The sequence below is a fragment of the Leucopleurus acutus genome (genome assembly GCF_964270905.1).
Source record: "Leucopleurus acutus genome assembly, chromosome: 19".
Taxonomy (NCBI): Eukaryota; Metazoa; Chordata; class Mammalia; order Artiodactyla; family Delphinidae; genus Leucopleurus; species Leucopleurus acutus.
The window spans coordinates 29,943,586-29,962,469 of record NC_139161.1 but is presented as its reverse complement, the minus strand read 5'-3'; the positions used below and the strand labels follow the sequence as shown (position 1 = coordinate 29,962,469).

The 18,884-nt window shown below is 43.6% G+C and overlaps 1 protein-coding gene across 1 annotated transcript in view; it reads right to left on the bottom strand.

The window, feature by feature from the left end:
- Positions 1-18,884, bottom strand: part of TEX14 (testis expressed 14, intercellular bridge forming factor) — a gene marked incomplete at its 5' end in the record, with an annotated part of 80,023 nt that overhangs the window by 52,083 nt on the left and 9,056 nt on the right. Inside the window, 2 exons of the mRNA XM_082861416.1 lie at positions 443-608; positions 4,690-4,804. Of these exons, the coding sequence (XP_082717542.1) occupies positions 443-608; positions 4,690-4,804 (281 nt within the window). The remainder of the gene's footprint in view (positions 1-442; positions 609-4,689; positions 4,805-18,884) is intronic.

Below are 18,884 nucleotides of genomic sequence, written 5' to 3'. Positions count from 1 at the left end.
TTAGATTATTTAGCCCTCATTAAAACACATTATGCCTGCCAGCGAGTGGCTACAGACAAGTTACTTAATGTCAATGCACTTCAGTTTCCTCATCTGTAAAATGGGGACAATAATAGTACCTACCTGAGAGGGTTGTTGTAAAGATTAAATGAGTATTTAATTTAATTCAGAACGTCTGATGCACGACAAGTGCTAGTTAAGGGTCAGATGAAATTACAGTTGTTCTCCCTCCCCACTGAATGGATGACCAGAAAAGTTCACTAGACTTGCCCAAGGTTTACAGTTGGTTAACTTGCTTCAACCCAGGCCTGTGTGTCCAATGTCAATGGCAAGGCCACTACAAGTCCTGTGCTGCCCCCAGGACCAGCCTCTGCCCCTGGGCGCCTGACTCCCAGCCCTGTGCTCTGCCTTGGGTGTGCCTGCAGAGCGGGCCCACACTTACCGCGGTGCCGCGTTCCTTCCCTGCTGCCAGAGCCCAGGTCTGCGGGTTCTGACCCCTCTCATCATGGAGTCGAAGATCACCCCCTGCATCCAGCAGTTTGCTGAGGATCCACTGATTGCCTGAAAACGCTGCTGCATGGATAGGAGTGCTCCCATCAAAGCAACGGCTGGAGATGGAGGAGGGGTACAATGAGTGTCCATGGCAACACTCTTCCCCTTCCACGGGTAACACAGGGCTCCTTTTCTACAAAGGCAACCTTTGGTGATGAGAACTGTAACAACACCATTTGCGAGGCCTAACAACACCTATCTGGGGCCTCACAGAAGCTTTATATACATCCCCCTTTTCCATGTTTACCTCCACCCTTCAAGGCAGTATTATTTCTCAATTTATAGATGAGGAAACGAAAGGGCAAAGCCAAGATTCACACCCAGGTATGGGTCTGGTTCGAAATCCAGTGTTCTTTCCCCACAGCCCCCTGATACTGGCTGCCCTGAAGCAATTTCTTCACGTCTGTAGCGCCCTGTGGTCAGGCTGGTGAAGCACAGCCTCACCAGAGACCACCTCATGTGAGAATGTCTCTACCTCCCAAGTCCTATGGTGAGGCCCATAGACCTTGGCATCAGCAATCTGGTCAAGGATCTACAGCTCAGAAAAATTTAACCAAAACCAGTAAACTATCTGAGACATGAAGGGACAGCCTTTGTGAGATGTAGAGATGTGATGTGTAGCTGTGGTTTCCTAACCTGGTTGCACGTCAGAATCACCTGCAGAGCTTGCTTGCTCTTTTTTTTTTTTTTTTTTTGACCGCACCCAGCAGCTTGCGGGATCTTAGTTCCTTGACCAGGGATCAAACCCCCTGCAGTTGGGAGTGTGGAGTCTTAACCACTGGACCACCAGGAAAGTCCCAGAGCTTGCTCTCTTTAATTTAAAACGAAACACAAATGGCAGGAGGAAGCAGAAAGGGAAGGAGAAGAAGAAATAAAATGAAAAAGGAGATAATAAAGATAAGAAGAAAGTCTTCCAATTCCAGACCCATACACAGTTCTCTTGCCGAGAGGCAGCTACTGTTACAAGTTTTTGTATCCTTCCAGAAATTTTCTATGCATATACAAGTAGGAATAAGAATATGCTATATTAGGAATTCCCTGGCAGTCCAGTGGTTAGGACTCAGCACTTTCACTGCTGAGGGCCTGAGTTCAATCCCTGGTCGGGGAACTAAGATCACACAAGCCGCATGGTGTGACCAAAACAAAAAGAATGTGCTATATTAACTGTTATGCTTTTACATTTTTTCATTTAATAGTATATCTTGGAGGGAATTCCCTGGTGGCGCAGTGGTTAAGAATCCGCCTGCCAATGCAGGGGACACAGGTTCAAGCCCTGGTCCAGGAAGATCCCACATGCTGTGGAGCAACTAGGCCCATGCGCCACAACTACTGAGCCTGCGCTCTAGAGCCCGCAAGCCACAACTACTGAACCCACGTGCCACAACTACTGAAGCCCATGCGCCTACAGCCCGTGCTCTGCAACAAGAAAGCCACAGCAATGAGAAGCCCACGCACTGCAACAAAGAACAGCCCCGCTCGCCGCAACTAGAGAAAGCCCACGTGCAGCAATGAAGACCCAACATGGCCATAAATAAATAAATAAATAAAAATTTTAAAGTATATGTTGGAGAATTTTCCATATGAGAACATACAAGTCACCTCAATTCTTTTTTAACAGCTGCATAGTATTCCAATGTACCGATTTACCATAATTTACTTAATAAGTCATTGGGATATTTGTCAAAAATACAGATTCTCAGACTACACAACAGACTGAATCATAACCTGCAAGCATAGAGCCCAGGAATGTGTACTTTTTACAAGTTCCCCAGCTGATGCCAATGAGGCTGGCCTGTACCCAGGCATCTGGGAACCGCTGGGATATCTCATTGTGAGCTCTCCCTTATTGCTGGGTCTGATAAGCAGTCCAGCACACTGCGCTATGGGAAATGTAATATCTCCTTGCTTTATTATTTTTTTGTTTATTTAGTTATTTTGCGGTACGCGGGCCTCTCACTGTCGTGGCCTCTCCCTTTGCGGAGCACAGGCTCCGGACGCACAGGCTCAGCGGCCATGGCTCACAGGCCCAGCCGCTCCGCGGCATGTGGGATCTTCCCAGACCGGGGCACGAACCCGTGACCCCTGCATCGGCAGGTGGACTCTCAACGACTGCACCACCAGCGAAGCCCCCTCCTTGCTTTAAAAATAAATTTGTATAATGTTTTCCAGCCTTCTAATCATTCTTCCCATAAATAGTAAGAGAGCTGGGTAGGGAAAGAGAAGATATTATTTGTCATTTCTTGTGAATGCTAAGGAAGAAAAAAATAATGTTTTTTATACCCAACTAACCCTTACAAGGGAATCCAGGTCCAAGTGATATCAAAATGTGTATTGTTTTATTAATTTATCCTAGAGGTTGAAAACTGGAGGCCCACAGATTGATTTGGCAACCCAGAGGCATGTTTTATTTGGTCCACATAGTGTTTATAAAAAGAATTTAAAGTAATGGACAATACTTAACACTTTGGGGATTTCACAATAAAAAACTGGGATTTCCAGCCTCTTGGAAATTTGGAAGATTTGGCCTCCATGGCTTCCTTTTCTGCCCAGCTGCAACAGATGCTCCTTAGACAGAGCCTGTACCCACTGACCCCACTTAGTCCTGCAGGCATCTGACTCTGTGACCTCAATAAGCCCAGGCCATCACAGCATTTCCATTGAGCACTTAGGAATACAACTTCCCTCCAGAAATTTCCCTTCCCTTAATGGAACATATTTTTAAAGTACATGAAAGCATTCCTATCACAAAATAAAAAGCTACAGGGTCTGCCTTCTTCCTCTTGATATTGTCCTTTCCCACCTCCCCCTGGCATCATGGGGATTTCTAAAAAGGGAACTTCTTCAGGTGCTGGGCTCCTGGTCTCAAACCCTATCATTAACACAATGCACCATTATGGACCAGCCATTTAAACTTTCTGGAATATTAAAGGTTTGAATAATTTCTTCTTTAAAGAACCTAGTTCTAAACTTCCACAAAACAGATGCAAATGCAGATGACTAGAAAATGCTGCATTTTTGCTGAGGAACTGCAGGGCTAATATGGCCTCTCTACAAAGCTGTTATCTGCAAACATCAAGTGAGATAGCCCTTTATTTCTGAGTTTTGATATTAAACACTGATACAGTAGAGACAAATATGCAAATATGCAAGTCCAGAAAAATTCTGGAAGGAAACAAAGCAAAATGTGCACTGTGTTATGTCTGGGTTTCAGAATTCTCATGCTGATTGGTTTTTTTCTTTATACTTCTCCAAGCTTCCAAGGTTTTTCCCACTAAGCAAACAATCTTATAACAACATACAAGCTTTCAACATCAATACTTAAAAAAAAAAAATTAAGCGGCCTCCTTCTGTAAGATGGGAAAGCCATTTTATGACTTATGATTGTGTTTATTCTGGCATTCCTGTGAAAATCGGCTGGAATCATATAAACGCTCGAAATCTGTTTCTGGTTCTGTCCAATGGGAACTGTAGAAATACCTGCTGTTCCCTGTCGAAGAGTTGGTTGTAAAGCTTTAGTGAGCTAGTGCCTGGGAAGGCCCTGGAAAAAGCAGAAGTCCTACACAACGAGAAGCAATGTTCACTTGTCGTTGATTCATTACATTGTGTTGCTGTTCCATATTAAAATTTGGACTCAGATTCTTTTAAACCACAACTACAAAAGTCATCCTGACAAAGTGATGCCAAATATATTAATTGGTGAAGAACTTGGTTGTGGGGTATGTTAAAGTGCAGATCATACAAACTACAAAGCGCGGTGGAAATACATAAACAGTATTTGTTAATGACTAAATGAGTAGAAAGGTTCACTTATTTCACAGGGTCTAGTAAAACTGCTTAGAAAACTCCTTATTTACAGTTAAAAGCATGTTTCTGGTAATTTCCTGGTGGTCCAATGGTTAGGCCTCTGTGCTTCCACTGCTGGGGGCCCAGGTTCCACCCCTGGTTGGGGAACTAAGACACTGCAAGTTGCACAACCAAAAAAGTGAAATAAACAAAAGCATGATTCAACATTAGGTAATACAAATGTATTTCATTGGCATAAATTAGTGAAGGTTCTTTTAAAATCTTACTAAATTAGTTTCCAAGTACCTCCATTTTAAAAACTTATTTTCTAGGTAGTGATGTCATTGTACTTACTGATTTGGATCTGATCCATAATCCACCAGGACATCAACTAATTTTGTAAGGCCTAATAATGCTGCAATAAAAAGCGCTGTCTGGCCCAGGGAGTTAACTGCATCGACATACACGCCTGCAAAGAAAACACCAGGATCAACACAAACACACAACAAAAATTAAGCTTTGTTTTTACAGTATTTTTAATGTATTACTAATGCAATTTCCCTTTTTTTAAGAAAAAGAAAAATGATAAACCTTCAGTAGTCCAAATAACACAGAAGGTCTCATATCAAAAGTAAACCACCATCTTTACCTTAAAGTGCTAAATACAGGAAAACGTTGCTAAAACATTTCACCACACGCTGCTACGCGGAAAAGAAAAAGCAGATTAAAATTGCTCTTCATTTTAAAATTCACCAACAGCCAACAACTTATATCATACACTGTGTGAAAAGCAACCCACAAAAAAAGCCCAACGTCACTACTCCAACCATTTGCTAAAAACAGACAGAAAGAACAAACCACAACACTACAATCTCACTACATGCACTGCACAGTTAAAAAAAAAGAACAAAACCCAACTCTCAATTATACCCACTTCAAAAAACTGAACTCCTGACTAAACCACCACCACAAACCCGATACAGCAGTAACACCTTAAGCAATATTTAACGGCAATCCCCAAATGCGAAAATAAAACAAAAAAACCTCCCTGACCAACTTATGGTACGTAATATATGCATATACCCTCTAACACCTGCAATACCAACCAAAATATGACGAACGTCTATTCATAATACATTATTCAAACCGAAACCACTCAGACTGCGTTCATCTCCCTCTTACTCTTCAAAATGAAGAGAAGAACGATCATCAACGGCTAAAGGCAGCTGCAAACACAACACCAAAAGCCAACTTCACGCTCAGGAGAGAACACTTCTTCTCTTCCTCGTGGGTTCGGGTGCTCTACACGTTCAGAGAAACTTCTCTAGTAACGAACTATAGAAATGATCCCTGAAAGTATAGTCTTAACGCAACTGTCTCTGTTTTTCCGAGGTGGAGGAAATGCACACATATTTTACTGATGGTTACTTTTTCTTACACCGCTATTCTTTTTAAAATGTACACTGGAATACGTTGTCTGAAGAATCTTTCCACTACCGAAGCCCGACAAAGCATTTTGAACCCTTCTACGTTTCCGAAAACATTTCAAGTTGTCAATTTAATTAACATACGGTTTTTAAACAGCCAATCACACGCCAGTTATTTCCAACCCCGCCCCGTTTCGCGCAGCAGTTCCGCAGCATCAGGGTTACGTAAAACGCTTACGACTACAACGTGCGCCGCAGTTTGAGGACTCGCCTCGTTTTAGCCTGGCGCTGGAAGTAAGATGTCTCACGAGAAAAACTTACAAGACAAAGTGGATGCTGAAAGCAAAGACCCGAAGCCAAAAACCTATGACGTTTGCAAAGCACACCATTTATGCTGTGATCACAATAGCAAACATATAAATATTATTTGGAATTTTTTTCCAAACCAAGGAATATTTATGTAGATAAAAATTGTCTTTAAATAAGCAGGATAATACATCATTACCCTGCTTAAAGCTTTAGTAGCTTCCCAACTCTTGGGCTAAAGATAGAACTTCTCTAAATAGTTTACAGGGACTTCCCTGGGGTCCAGTGGTTAAGACTCCGCTTCCACCGCAGGGGGAGCCGGTTTCATCCCTGGTCAGGGAACTAGGATCCCGCATGCCACAAGGCAAGGCCAGAAAAGAAATACTTTACAAGGTCCAGCACAGCCTGGCCCACACGCACCTCTCCAGCCTTATTTTGCACCAAATTCCCTCCCCCTCACTTCAGCCATAATGAACCACGTACTGTTTTCCACATACTCATCGTGTTCCTTTGCACAAGCTGTTCTCTCCGCCAGGAACGTTAGAAACGGTGGATATTTCACCTAACTCTGGAATATGCAATAAACCAATACAACACGGTGCCTGGCTTGAAATAGTGGGAAGAAAGTTAAACTTCTCATAAAGCTTGAAAAAAACTGAAAAATGAGAAAACATTCAGTGCTGGAGAAGAGGTGGGAAAACAGACACTCCTAAATGCAGTTGGCAGTGTGAACTGTTACAATGCTTTTGGAAAGCAATGCGGCAGTATCTATTAAAAACCTGAACCAGAAATCCTGCTTTGAATATTAAAAACCCATTATGTAAAGATTCATTACAAAGTATCTTATCAAAGCATTGTTTCTGGTTATACAAAACTGCAAAAAAATAAATCTTAATATCCACCATTAGAGGCACAGCTGAATAAATTATGGTACATACAGATAATAAAATATTAAGCAGTTAATTTAAATGAATTAGATCTCTATCAATTAGAGATAGACAAGATGTACTATTGAAAGCAAAAATCTAATAGGCAGGCAACTTTAGGGAGTTCAATCAATGAGTGGTATTAGCTAAAATGATGGATTTAAAGCATCTAACAGAGTTTAGCAAGTAACAACTACTCTATAAATATTAAAAATTAAAATCCCAACATTCTTGTAACCACTAATAGGATTTAAGCTTAAAAATAATCTATTTTGTGCAAGTAATACAGGTGCTTTCAGGAATGCCAAATTCAGTGGCACCCCATGTCTTGCTATGTATAGTACTGTAATCACAAGTGGGGTCCAGCTGCTCGCCGCTCAAAAGCCAATAAAGAGGCAAGCTTGGTGGACAGGAAAGTTTGCTTTATTTTGATGCAGGCAACGGGGTGGCGGGGGGAGGTGGACTCCTGTCCAAAGGCCGACTCCCCCACCCCAACCAGTGGACAAGAGCTTTTACAGAGGGAAAGGACTACATGCAGAACCAGCACAGTCAGCTCTGACAGTCATCTTGAAATTGGTCATGCAGTGGTCTAACCAGTGCCATCGTGACTGTTTTGGGTACAGTTAATCTTCAGTTCCAGGGTTGGTTTGTTTCCATTTCTTTGCGGCAAATTATCAGAATTGTGGCAGCTTGTGTCACGACTACAGCCTGGTCATCATGTAGTTAACTTCTTCCACCTGGTTGGGGTTTCAGTATCTATAAGACAGCTCACGGGATGTGGCTCAGAATATTACCTATAACCCTCGAGAAGGAACTAAAGGTCCTTCACTTTGATTACTGACTAAACTATTATTGTTTTTTCCTGTTTGACTGCTTTTCTTTGCTTCTGTATTTTATCACTCCTCTCATTAAACTTATTCTTTGGCTAAAGTTTTTCCACAGACAAAAGGCAGGCTGAGGACATCGGCGGCAAGGTCTATAGGGTCCTGCTCTGTTTCAGTAGAAGCTCTTTAACCTGGGATTTATGGCATCCTATAGTCTGGTTCCAAGCTGCCTTTGTCTTTACTTCCTAAAACATCTCGTACATAACCTATCCTTCAGACACAACACAAACACACACACACACATACACACACACACACTAAACTACTTGCCATTTGTAGGCTCCTTTGTTCTTTTGCTCCTGTATAAATTCCCTCTGCTCCATATTCGTTGAATAAACAACCAAATAAATAATTATAAACTTACAGTATCAAATTATCATCTATTTTCTTTAAGCATTAAAAACAAAACAACAACAACAAAAAAACAGCACAGAGCCTCTGAATATCTGCTGATATTGCACAGGCTGATTTCTCATGATTTTGTTGTCTTTTCATGTTTCTTGAAATAAATAAGTGAATTTCAAAAAAAAAAATGAGAAAAGCAAGTTGCAGAATGTGTTTAGTATGATACCACTTTCATAAAGGCAGGTTAGCAACTTTAGAATATATGTATATCTTTGATTCCACTGGTTAAAATAACCTCTTTTATTTCTTTATTTACTTTTTATTTTTGGCTGTGTTGGGCCTTCGTTGCTGCATGCAAGCTTTCTCTAGTTGCGGCGAGCGTGCGCTACTCTTTGTTGAGGTGTGTGGGCTTCTCAATGCAGTGGCTTCTCTTGTTGTGGAGCACGGGCTCTAGGTGTGCAGGCTTCAGTAGGTGTGGCACGTGGGCTCAGTAGTTGTGGTTCGCGGGCTCTAGAGTGCAGGCTCAGTAGTTGTGGCACACGGCCTTAGTTGCTCCGCAGCATGTGGGATCTTCCCGGACCAGGGCTCAAACCGGTGTCCCCTGCACTGGCAGGTGGATTCTTAACCACTCTGTCACCAGGGAAGCCCCTGTTTATCCTTCCTTCTTCTTTTTTTGGCCGCACTGCACGGCTTGCAGGATGTTAGTTCCCCCACCAGGAATCAAAACCAGGCCCTCGGCAGTGAAAGCACGGAGTCCTAACCACTGGACAACCAGGGAATTCCCTGAATATATGCTGTTTAATAAGGGCAGTTTTCAAAGGCATTACCACCTCCAACACGAAATTAAGCCTGCTTTTACTTAAAGGGAACTATACCACATCATATTCAGTAGAATTAAGAGATTTTGTTGATTTTTCTAGCCCATGGTTCAATGACAAGTGTGATATATTAAGAGACCCAACATAAAACCAGAATAGATTCCTAAAGTAGATGTCAGGAAAAATATCTGATTTATTAGCCTGGAAAAATTTAAAAGGGAGTCTCAAAAATCAGAAGAAAAATGTTTAGATGAAGAAAACGAAAAACAAATCAGCATACTAGACTAACAAGGCGAATTTTAAATTGCATTTAGCTAAACAAGCATCATAAAAGAAAAAATCATAGCACTGAGGGGGAAAAGAACAAACCATCTTAAAACAATTAAGGATATATCACAATTATGTTTAAAGCTACTTTAAATCCATTTCCCTTGTAAACTTTCCTCTCCTATATATAGCTCACTACAAGATCTGTTTGTCAATCAACAGAGTATGATGGACCAGACACGTATCTATTTCCCTGCAGTATATTCCAGGCCTAATTTACCCAGGAAAAGTAGCAACAGCACAGAAACCCTTCATTCAAAAAGGCAGATGGAGGATACTAACTACTTTAACACCCATTGAAGGGGGGGGGGAAGACTCAATTGCCATAGACTGACAAAATCACCTTTAAGAATAACATGAAGAAGGCTTCCCTGCAGGTGCAGTGGTTAAGAATCCGCCTGCCAATGCAGGGGACACAGGTTCGAGCCCTGGCCCGGGACAATCTCACATGCCAGAGAGCAGCTAAGCCTGTGCGTCACAACTACTGAGCCTGCGCTCTAGAGCCCGAGCCAAAACTACTGAGCCCACGTGCTGCAACTACTGAAACCCACGCACGTAGAGCCCGTGCTCCACAACAAGGGAAGCCACTGCAAGGAGAAGCCCGTGCACCGCAGTGAAGAGTAGGCCCCACTTGACACAACTAGAGAAAACCTGCGAACAGCAAAGAAGACCCAACGCAGCCAAAGATAAATTTAGAAAAAAAAAAAAGTTATGAATAAAGTAACAAAAACTGTAGTTCTGTGGTGTTCTGCTGCTTTGGGGGAGCCGGAGGGGATTCCCAAAATGTGGTAATTTTGTACATTTTTACTGAATTTTTTTTAAACTTTAGACTTATCACCTTTATTTTTAAACATCAGCACGTCTGTTTAGAGTTTATTTTCATTTTTTGTCTTTTTCGGCCCCGCTGCGCAGCTTTCGGGATATTAGTTCCCTAACCAGGGACTGAACCGAAGCCCTGGTGGTGAAATCACTGAGTCCTAACCACCAGGGAATTCCCGTAGACTATATTCGTGAAAAAATCACTTGCCACTTGAATACGAAAGGTTATGCACCCCAACCCCTACAAACAAAAACAATCACTTCAAGGTGGGCTACCCTTTTCTTTGGAAAAAAAAAAAAAGCAACCATTTATACAGGACTTTAACATGTTCCAGATCATGTACTGACCCCTTAACTTGAAACACGCCGTTTCATCTTGGAAATAACCCTAATCATCAAAAACTTTTAAAAAGCAAATACAATCAAAAAAATACCCTTTATCAACAAATGATTAGAGAAAAGGGTTGTGAAACAAACAAGAAAGAGAAACATTAAAAAAAGCCACCCCCACTGTTCTTTAACGAGACACAACTACAAACGAACCCACTCAGACGGCGCTCTCTCCCTCTTTCTCTCCCTAAGGAAGAGAAGAACGATCATCAATGGCTAGTGACAGCTGCAAAAACAACGCCAAGAGCCAGCTTCACGCTCAGGAAAGGACACTGTGTCTCCTCCTCGTGGGTTCGGGTGCTCTACACGTTCAGAGAACCTTCTCTAGTAACGAACTATAGAAATGATCCCTGAAAGTATAGTCTTGACCATAGCGCGCAAGTCACTGCTGGGTCTGTGGGAGCCGCACACTTTACACCGAGGGCGAGATCGTTTCCCCGTTCCTAAGTCTACTGGAAAAAAGAGAAAGAGCTCTTCCAATACAATCTTTCAAACGCTATCACTTACCAACTCATTTTAACACTTTAACTGGAAATGTAATTTAACAAGTTTTAAAACAGCCACACTTAATTAACATAATACTGAATGACAGCCAATGACAACCCGCGTCTTTAAAGCCCAGGAGGCGTTCCCTCCACAGATCTGGTAAAACCACCTCGCCCCTGAAAAGCTATAAAGGAAAGGGTGGGCCGTTGCCTTTGCTAGTGAGAACCTAGCTGATTCCATTGAGCAATAAGATATATGTAAGATATATATTATCTTAGCTGTTTCATTCAAAGCTGTCCTACAGGTTTGACTTTCAAACTCTGGTAAGAGGTCACCGTGACTGAGGCAGGGAAAGGGGGACTGGGTGGCTGAGAACCAGCGCCGGAAGGCAGAACCTTTTGGCTTTTTACCACATGACCGTCCTACCTGTTCACACTTTCTGAGTTTTTAAAAGACACCTGGTTGCTGCATCTGACATCATTTCTTCCCTCCACTAATACCTGAGTGCCAGCTACGACAATACTAGCTACCATTTATCGTGAGCTTGACAGGCACCGGTCATCGTTCTAAGTGCTTTAACTATGAGATCAATACAAGTATATGCCAGTTTTATGGACAGGGGAACTGAGGCACAGAAAGGCTACGTAACTTGCCTGAGGTCTGTTAAACAGCCGAGCTGGTAGGTGTCACCTTAACCATCATCCCAGTTTTCCATGTTGTAAAATAAAGACACTCTAGGCACTGGGCAAACAGAGGCCCCTACTCACAAAAAGCTTACATTCTAGTGAGAGAGAGAGCTGACAACAAACACCCGAGAGGACCAGAGGATGAGGCATGCAGAGGATTTTAGGTGTCGAAACAGAGAGGGACTTGGTGGCTACTTTAGATCTGGGTGCTCAGGGAAGGCCTCTCTTTGGAGGTTGCATTTAAGCAGAGAAAACAACGAATGGAAGGCAAAGACCCAAGGAAAGGAACAAGGTTGTGTGTTTCAGCAACTGAAGACAGCTGGGGAACACAGGGTAGGAGGGAGGGGGCAGGTGCAGGCAGGCATCTGCGGATTTTCTAGGCAAGGCCTGGGGAGCCTGGATTTTAAGTGTGAAGGGAAGCCACTGGGAGGTCTGAAGCTGTGGGGACCACTTCTGAGGCCACTGCCACCGTGTCTGTAGGACACAGCACGGTGGCTCGCATTTGGGCTCAGCAAGGAAGAAGGAGAAACGTGGGCTGTTCCGGAAGTTGAGTTGACAGGATGGGACTCACTGGTGGACTTGCTGCAGGAGGTGGGGTAGGGTGTCAGGGAAGGAGGTTTCAAAGGCTGACATGTTGGTTTGTGCCTGGAACAACTCAATGGATGGTGCTGCTACAGGGAAGACTGGGAAGAGACAGGAATTTCTCTTCTAAAGGAGGGGCTGCCTCACAATGGCGGAAGGGAGTGCTCAACTACCCTACCTGCTTTAACTGATTTAACCTTTACAGCCACCCCACGTGTTGATGCTATTAGTACTACACCTACCTACTTTACAGAGGGACAGGCTGGGGTCAAGGAACTTCCCATGAACCCACAGCTAATAAATAACAGACCAAGGAGTCAATTCCAGAGCACATACCGCTTCTCTCACAGCTCCCGACCTTTAAAGGGGACCAAGGACTAATTTAGGCTCACAGTGAAAGCCTGGCCACTGCGGATCCAGAAGGAGAAAATCATGGAGGAACTACATGGTGCATGGCTACAGTGGAAGAAAGAGAAATGGACTGCAATCTGGGGATGCGCTTCCAAGACCAGGAGCTTCAATAGCAGGGAAGCGGAGCGGGCACACCCTAAGGAGGTGCCTTTTCCTCACCTGCTGCCTAGGGTGATTAGTTAATTCCTTCTTTATTCTCAACTCTCCTACCCCTCCTCACCAGCCTCCCTCAGCAATGATCTTTCCTCGTACTTGGCAAAGAACTAGAAGCCCATCAGTTGAAAAGCCCCCAGTGTGGTCACATTCCATGGAGGAACCCACCTACCTCTGAACTCCCCGTCTTCTCTGGCTGACTCAAAGGCTTCCTGCCTGGGGGGAGCTGCTCCCTCCCACAACTCAATTTCTCCTGTTCCACTCAGTCTTTCCAACTGCATTCTCACTTGCTCTCCCATCCTAATTAAACCCTAATGCATCCCCCCATCTTACCGCTTCCCCCAGCTGAATGCACACCCACCCCTATGCTCTCCATCACAGCCTGAGTTCTCCTGGGAGCTCTTTCCACCAACTGGCAAGCCTTCACATCCCTCCAGTGATCAATCCACCCCTACCTAGCCAGTTTCTGTTTCCGTTTCCCACACAGGGCCAGTGGATACTTTTCCATCAGCATCTTAATGTCTCATCTGCTCTCCATACACTTCACTGTGTCCCGCTGGGCTTCCATCAAGCACCCTCACGCGGTTTGCCGCCCACCTCTCTGGCTGCTCCTTCTTGGTCTGCTGTGGGAGTTCTAACTCCTTTGCCATACATCCGCTAAAAGTCAGAAATCTCTCCTAAACGTGCCCTAAACTGAACTCTACCATCACTGTCCACCCCATTGCACCACCTGATTCAGTTCCTCCTCCAATTCCCCTGTTAACACATGGAACCACCATCCACCCATCTGTTCAAGTCCCAAGACCCGGCAATTATCCTTGACAGCTCCTCTCGCCCATACCGTCAGTGAACCTGATGAAATAAAATGTTATATTTCAAGGCAGGACTAGAAAAAATTAAACATAAAATTCTCTGTGTGTGTGTGTGTGTGTTTGGGCCTCCTCCCTCCTTCCCAAGTGCAGTGTGCATCTGCATTACACGTTAATCAGAGCACCTCAAAGATGGGAGTGCCCGCTCAACCGTAAAGATCCATATTTTTTCTTTCTTCTGACACCAGCAACGGGACTTCTTAAAAGAATAGAGCTCTTTCTGAACTCCATAAGGGGTCACGGCGTCTTGCTGCTTACTCTGTACAAGCTCACCTGGACTACCTGTTCCTTGGTGAACTTTATGTAAATTATCAGTATGTCATTTTGAGGTACTACAATTCTCTGTCTGGAAAACGTATATGACTGTGTCTTCGACTTCTAACAGCTTTCTGAAAATCTGCTTCTCGTGTTATAATCCTCAGATTGGCTCAAATAAAACTCCCTTTTTTTCCTTCTTGATAGTTAATTGAATTTTCGTCAACAAATCAACCCCCCCAAGTCCTGTCTACTTTACCACTTAAATATCTTTCATGTCTGGTGTTTCTCTATCATCGCTACCATCTTCTCCCAGGTAGATGAATGCAGTAGGTGCCTAACTGGTCCTCACACTTGCCACCTCACCCCTCCCCATAAGTATCATCGCCACATAGCTTTTAGAGTGACCTTAAAGTGCACAGCTGATGTAGTCACTCTCCTTCAATAGCTGCCCACTACCCTTAGCTCTCTGCCCACCGTGCTTTGGCCAAACTCCGCCTTCTTTCATTCCTCCTCTGCGCTAAAGTCCTATAAACCCTAGTCCTACATATGTCGTATTTCCTTAGCTTGGACTGAGATACAGAGAAAGAAATCACCATAGAGGCCAAGAAGGGATGTCTGCCTAGCTGTGTTGGGAGAGAGTGACTCGACTGACAGAAAGGAGAGTAGAGAAAGGGGAGGTAATTTTGTTTCAGTACCCTGGGGCTGCACCTGATGTGTGAAAAAGCTCATGACCTGTAAATCCAATCAGAAAACAAAAACCAAACTGCATCTGACAGATTCTTCCTCAGTTCACTGAAAAAAATCACGGCTTACACAATAGTCAGGTCAGGATAAAGACCACATCTACTACACAGGTTAAAAAACGTTGTGCACCTGGAACACGTGAAAAACAAATACAGAAAACGGCCCCCTAGCGGAAACCAATCATCTACGTTCTGAGACAGTAACATAAGAAGAAACCACTGAGATGGTGTTCCCTCCCTCTACTTACTCCTCCAGAGGAAAAGAACAGTCATCAAAGGCAAAAGGCAGTTACAGAAGCAATACCAAGAGCTGGCTTCACACTCAGAGGAGAACCCGCCTCCTCGTGGACTTCGAGGACTCTACACAGGAACCTTGGAACCTCGTCCAGTAACAACCTATAGAAATAACTCCTAAAACCATAATAATGGCTTTAACCCCACAACTCTGCTGGGTCCGTGGCAGCCACATACTTTTTATGGATGGTGACATTTTTCCACATTCCCCTCGTTTCAGAAATATATTAAATGATTTTCTTTTCTTTCTTGCTTGCTTTCTTTTCTTCCTTTCTTCCTCTCTCTCTCTCCTTCCTCTCTTCCTTTCCTTTTTTTTTGATCACACCATGCAGCTTACAGAATCTTAGTTCCCTGACCAGGCACTGAACCCAGGCCCTTGGCAGTGAAAGCGCTGAGTCCTAACCACTGGACCGTCAGGGAACTCCCAGGAATATCATATAAATGATTTTCAAACTGTTGTTACTGAGCCAAACTTGGGTCTACTTGCCCACACACAGTAAAGCCAATTTACTGACACTTGGCTGTGGTGATAGACAGTGCAGCAGTTTACTGCAGGGCGCCAAGCAAGGAGTTCAGGCCTTTTAAGCACTGGCTACCTGGACTCCTTGCTTGGTTCCCTGCAATAAATGCTGCACTTTCCTTCACCACAAGCTGGTGTCAGTAGATTGGCTTTACTGCAGGCGGGCAAGCGGATCCAAGTTTGGCTCGGTAACAATTTTGGACTCAAGACCTTGGCGTTGCCAGCAAGAAGGCCCCCTAGGGTCCTGTTCAGTTACACTGTCATTTCATACACAACTTTAAAAAATTCTGAACACTCTTAAGAGGTTTTGTTTGTTTTGTTTTTTCCTTTAAGGAACTAAGACTTAGGGATTTCCATCGAGGTCCAGTGGTTAAGACTCCACACTTCCATTGCAGGGGGCGTGGGTTTGATCCTTGATTCGGGAACTAAGATCCCGCATGCTGCATGGCTTGGCCGAAAAAAAAAGGAAAAGGGATACTAAGACTTACAGTTCTTAATTGACCTATTACAGACAGACAGACAGACAGACAGACAATCAGAACCTACTGCCTTTCTGTTTCTAAAAACACTAACAACACTGCCGGGACTAATTTAAGACAAAGGTGTGCTCAGGTGCCTCAAATTAGTTTTCAAATCTTAAATACTACAGGCGGTGTCTGTGGGTGAGATTATTTTATTTTAATAAGATTATTTATTATTTAAATATTACTATATTTAATAATGATAAATATTAACAACAAAATTTAAATAATATTTTAATATTTAAATAATAATAAAAGATCTTCTTTTAACCTTTTAAGATCCTAAATTTCGATTTGAGCCTTTTGAGACATTCTGCTGGTTACTCACGTGAGTGTGGATGTGAGGGGTGCATATTGGGCTCACCTGGGTAAGTACTTCTCTCAAAATAATGTACCAGGCCAATCTTAAGTGTGGAACGAAGAGGTGTATTTTGAAGCACTTCTCTTCATTAAAAAATATATATATATAGGGCTTCCCTGGTGGCGCAGTGGTTAAGAATCAGGCGGGCCCGGCTTCGAGCCCTGGCCTGGAAGGATCTCACATGCTGGAGAGCAACTAAGCCCGTGTGCCACAACTACTGAGCATGCGCTCTAGGGCCCGCGAGTCACAACTACTGAAGCCTGCGTGCCTAGAACCCGTGCTCCGCAACAAGAGAAGCCACCGCAGTGAGAAGCCCGCGCACCGCAACGAAGAGTAGCCTCCGCTCGCCACAACCAGGGGGAAGCCCTTGCTCAGCAACGAAGACCCAATGCAGCCAAAGATCAATTAAAAAAAAAAATTTTTTTTTTGAATAAAGTAACAAAAACTGTAGTTTTGTGGTATTCTGGTGTTTTGGGGGAGCCGGAGGGATTCCCAAAATGTGGTAATTCTGTACATTTTTACTGAATTTTTTTTAAACTTTTGACTGTTATCACCTTTATTGTTAATCAGCAGGTCTGTTTAAAGTTCACTTTCATTTTTGGTCTTTTTTGGCCCCGCTAGGCAGCTTTCCGGATCTTAGTTCCCTGACCAGGGACTGAACCGGAGCCCTGGCGGTGAAAACACCTAACCACCAGGAAATTCCCGTAGGCTATATTTGTGAAAAAATCACTTGCCACCTGAATACGAAAGGTTATGCACCCCCAACCCCTACCAACAAAAACCATCACTTCACGGCGGGCTACGCTTTTCTTTGCAAAAGAAAAAGCTATCATTTCTACAGTACTTTAATACTTCCAGGCCATGTACTAACCCCCTAACTTGGATCACGTCGTTTAATCTTGGCAATAACCCTAAAAGATGGAGGAAACGGAAACTTATAATGTGTCCCCTTGAAGTCTAGAATATTCATCATCATAAATTTCTAAAAAACAAATACAGTGAAAAAAAATACCCTTAATCAACAAATGATTGGAGAAAAAGGATATGAGATAAACACAAGGGACTTGACTGACAAGGAGCAAAACCACCTTCATAGATTACAATTAAGGAATAAGGAACTCCCTCCTACAAGTCAGAAATACAACAAAGATGAACAAGAAACAACAACCGGAGAACCGAGAAACAGCAAGATGAGCAGCAGAACGTGAACACTCACTGAAATCACACGGTAAGCCACCACAAGCCCTAGCTACCTACGGACTATCGCGAGACACAAACGTGAAACAAACAAGAAAGAGAAACACGAAAAAAGCCACCCCCACTGTTCTTTAACGAGACACAACTACAAACGAACCCACTCAGACGGCGCTCTCTCCCTCTTTCTCTCCCTAAGGAAGAGAAGAACGATCATCAATGGCTAGTGACAGCTGCAAAAACAACGCCAAGAGCCAGCTTCACGCTCAGGAAAGGACACTGTGTCTCCTCCTCGTGGGTTCGGGTGCTCTACACGTTCAGAGAACCTTCTCTAGTAACGAACTATAGAAATGATCCCTGAAAGTATAGTCTTGACCATAGCGCGCAAGTCACTGCTGGGTCTGTGGGAGCCGCACACTTTACACCGAGGGCGAGATCGTTTCCCCGTTCCTAAGTCTACTGGAAAAAAGAGAAAGAGCTCTTCCAATACAATCTTTCAAACGCTATCACTTACCAACTCATTTTAACACTTTAACTGGAAATGTAATTTAACAAGTTTTAAAACAGCCACACTTAATTAACATAATACTGAATGACAGCCAATGACAACCCGCGTCTTTAAAGCCCAGGAGGCGTTCCCTCCACAGATCTGGTAAAACCACCTCGCCCCTGAAAAGCTATAAAGGAAAGGGTGGGCCGTTGCCTTTGCTAGTGAGAACCTAGCTGATTCCATTGAGCAATAAGATATATGTAAGATATATATTATCTTAGCTGTTTCATTCAAAGCTGTCCTACAGGTTTGACTTTCAAACTCTGGTAAGAGGTCACCGTGACTGAGGCAGGGAAAGGGGGACTGGGTGGCTGAGAACCAGCGCCGGAAGGCAGAACCTTTTGGCTTTTTACCACATGACCGTCCTACCTGTTCACACTTTCTGAGTTTTTAAAAGACACCTGGTTGCTGCATCTGACATCATTTCTTCCCTCCACTAATACCTGAGTGCCAGCTACGACAATACTAGCTACCATTTATCGTGAGCTTGACAGGCACCGGTCATCGTTCTAAGTGCTTTAACTATGAGATCAATACAAGTATATGCCAGTTTTATGGACAGGGGAACTGAGGCACAGAAAGGCTACGTAACTTGCCTGAGGTCTGTTAAACAGCCGAGCTGGTAGGTGTCACCTTAATCATCATCCCAGTTTTCCATGTTGTAAAATAAAGACACTCT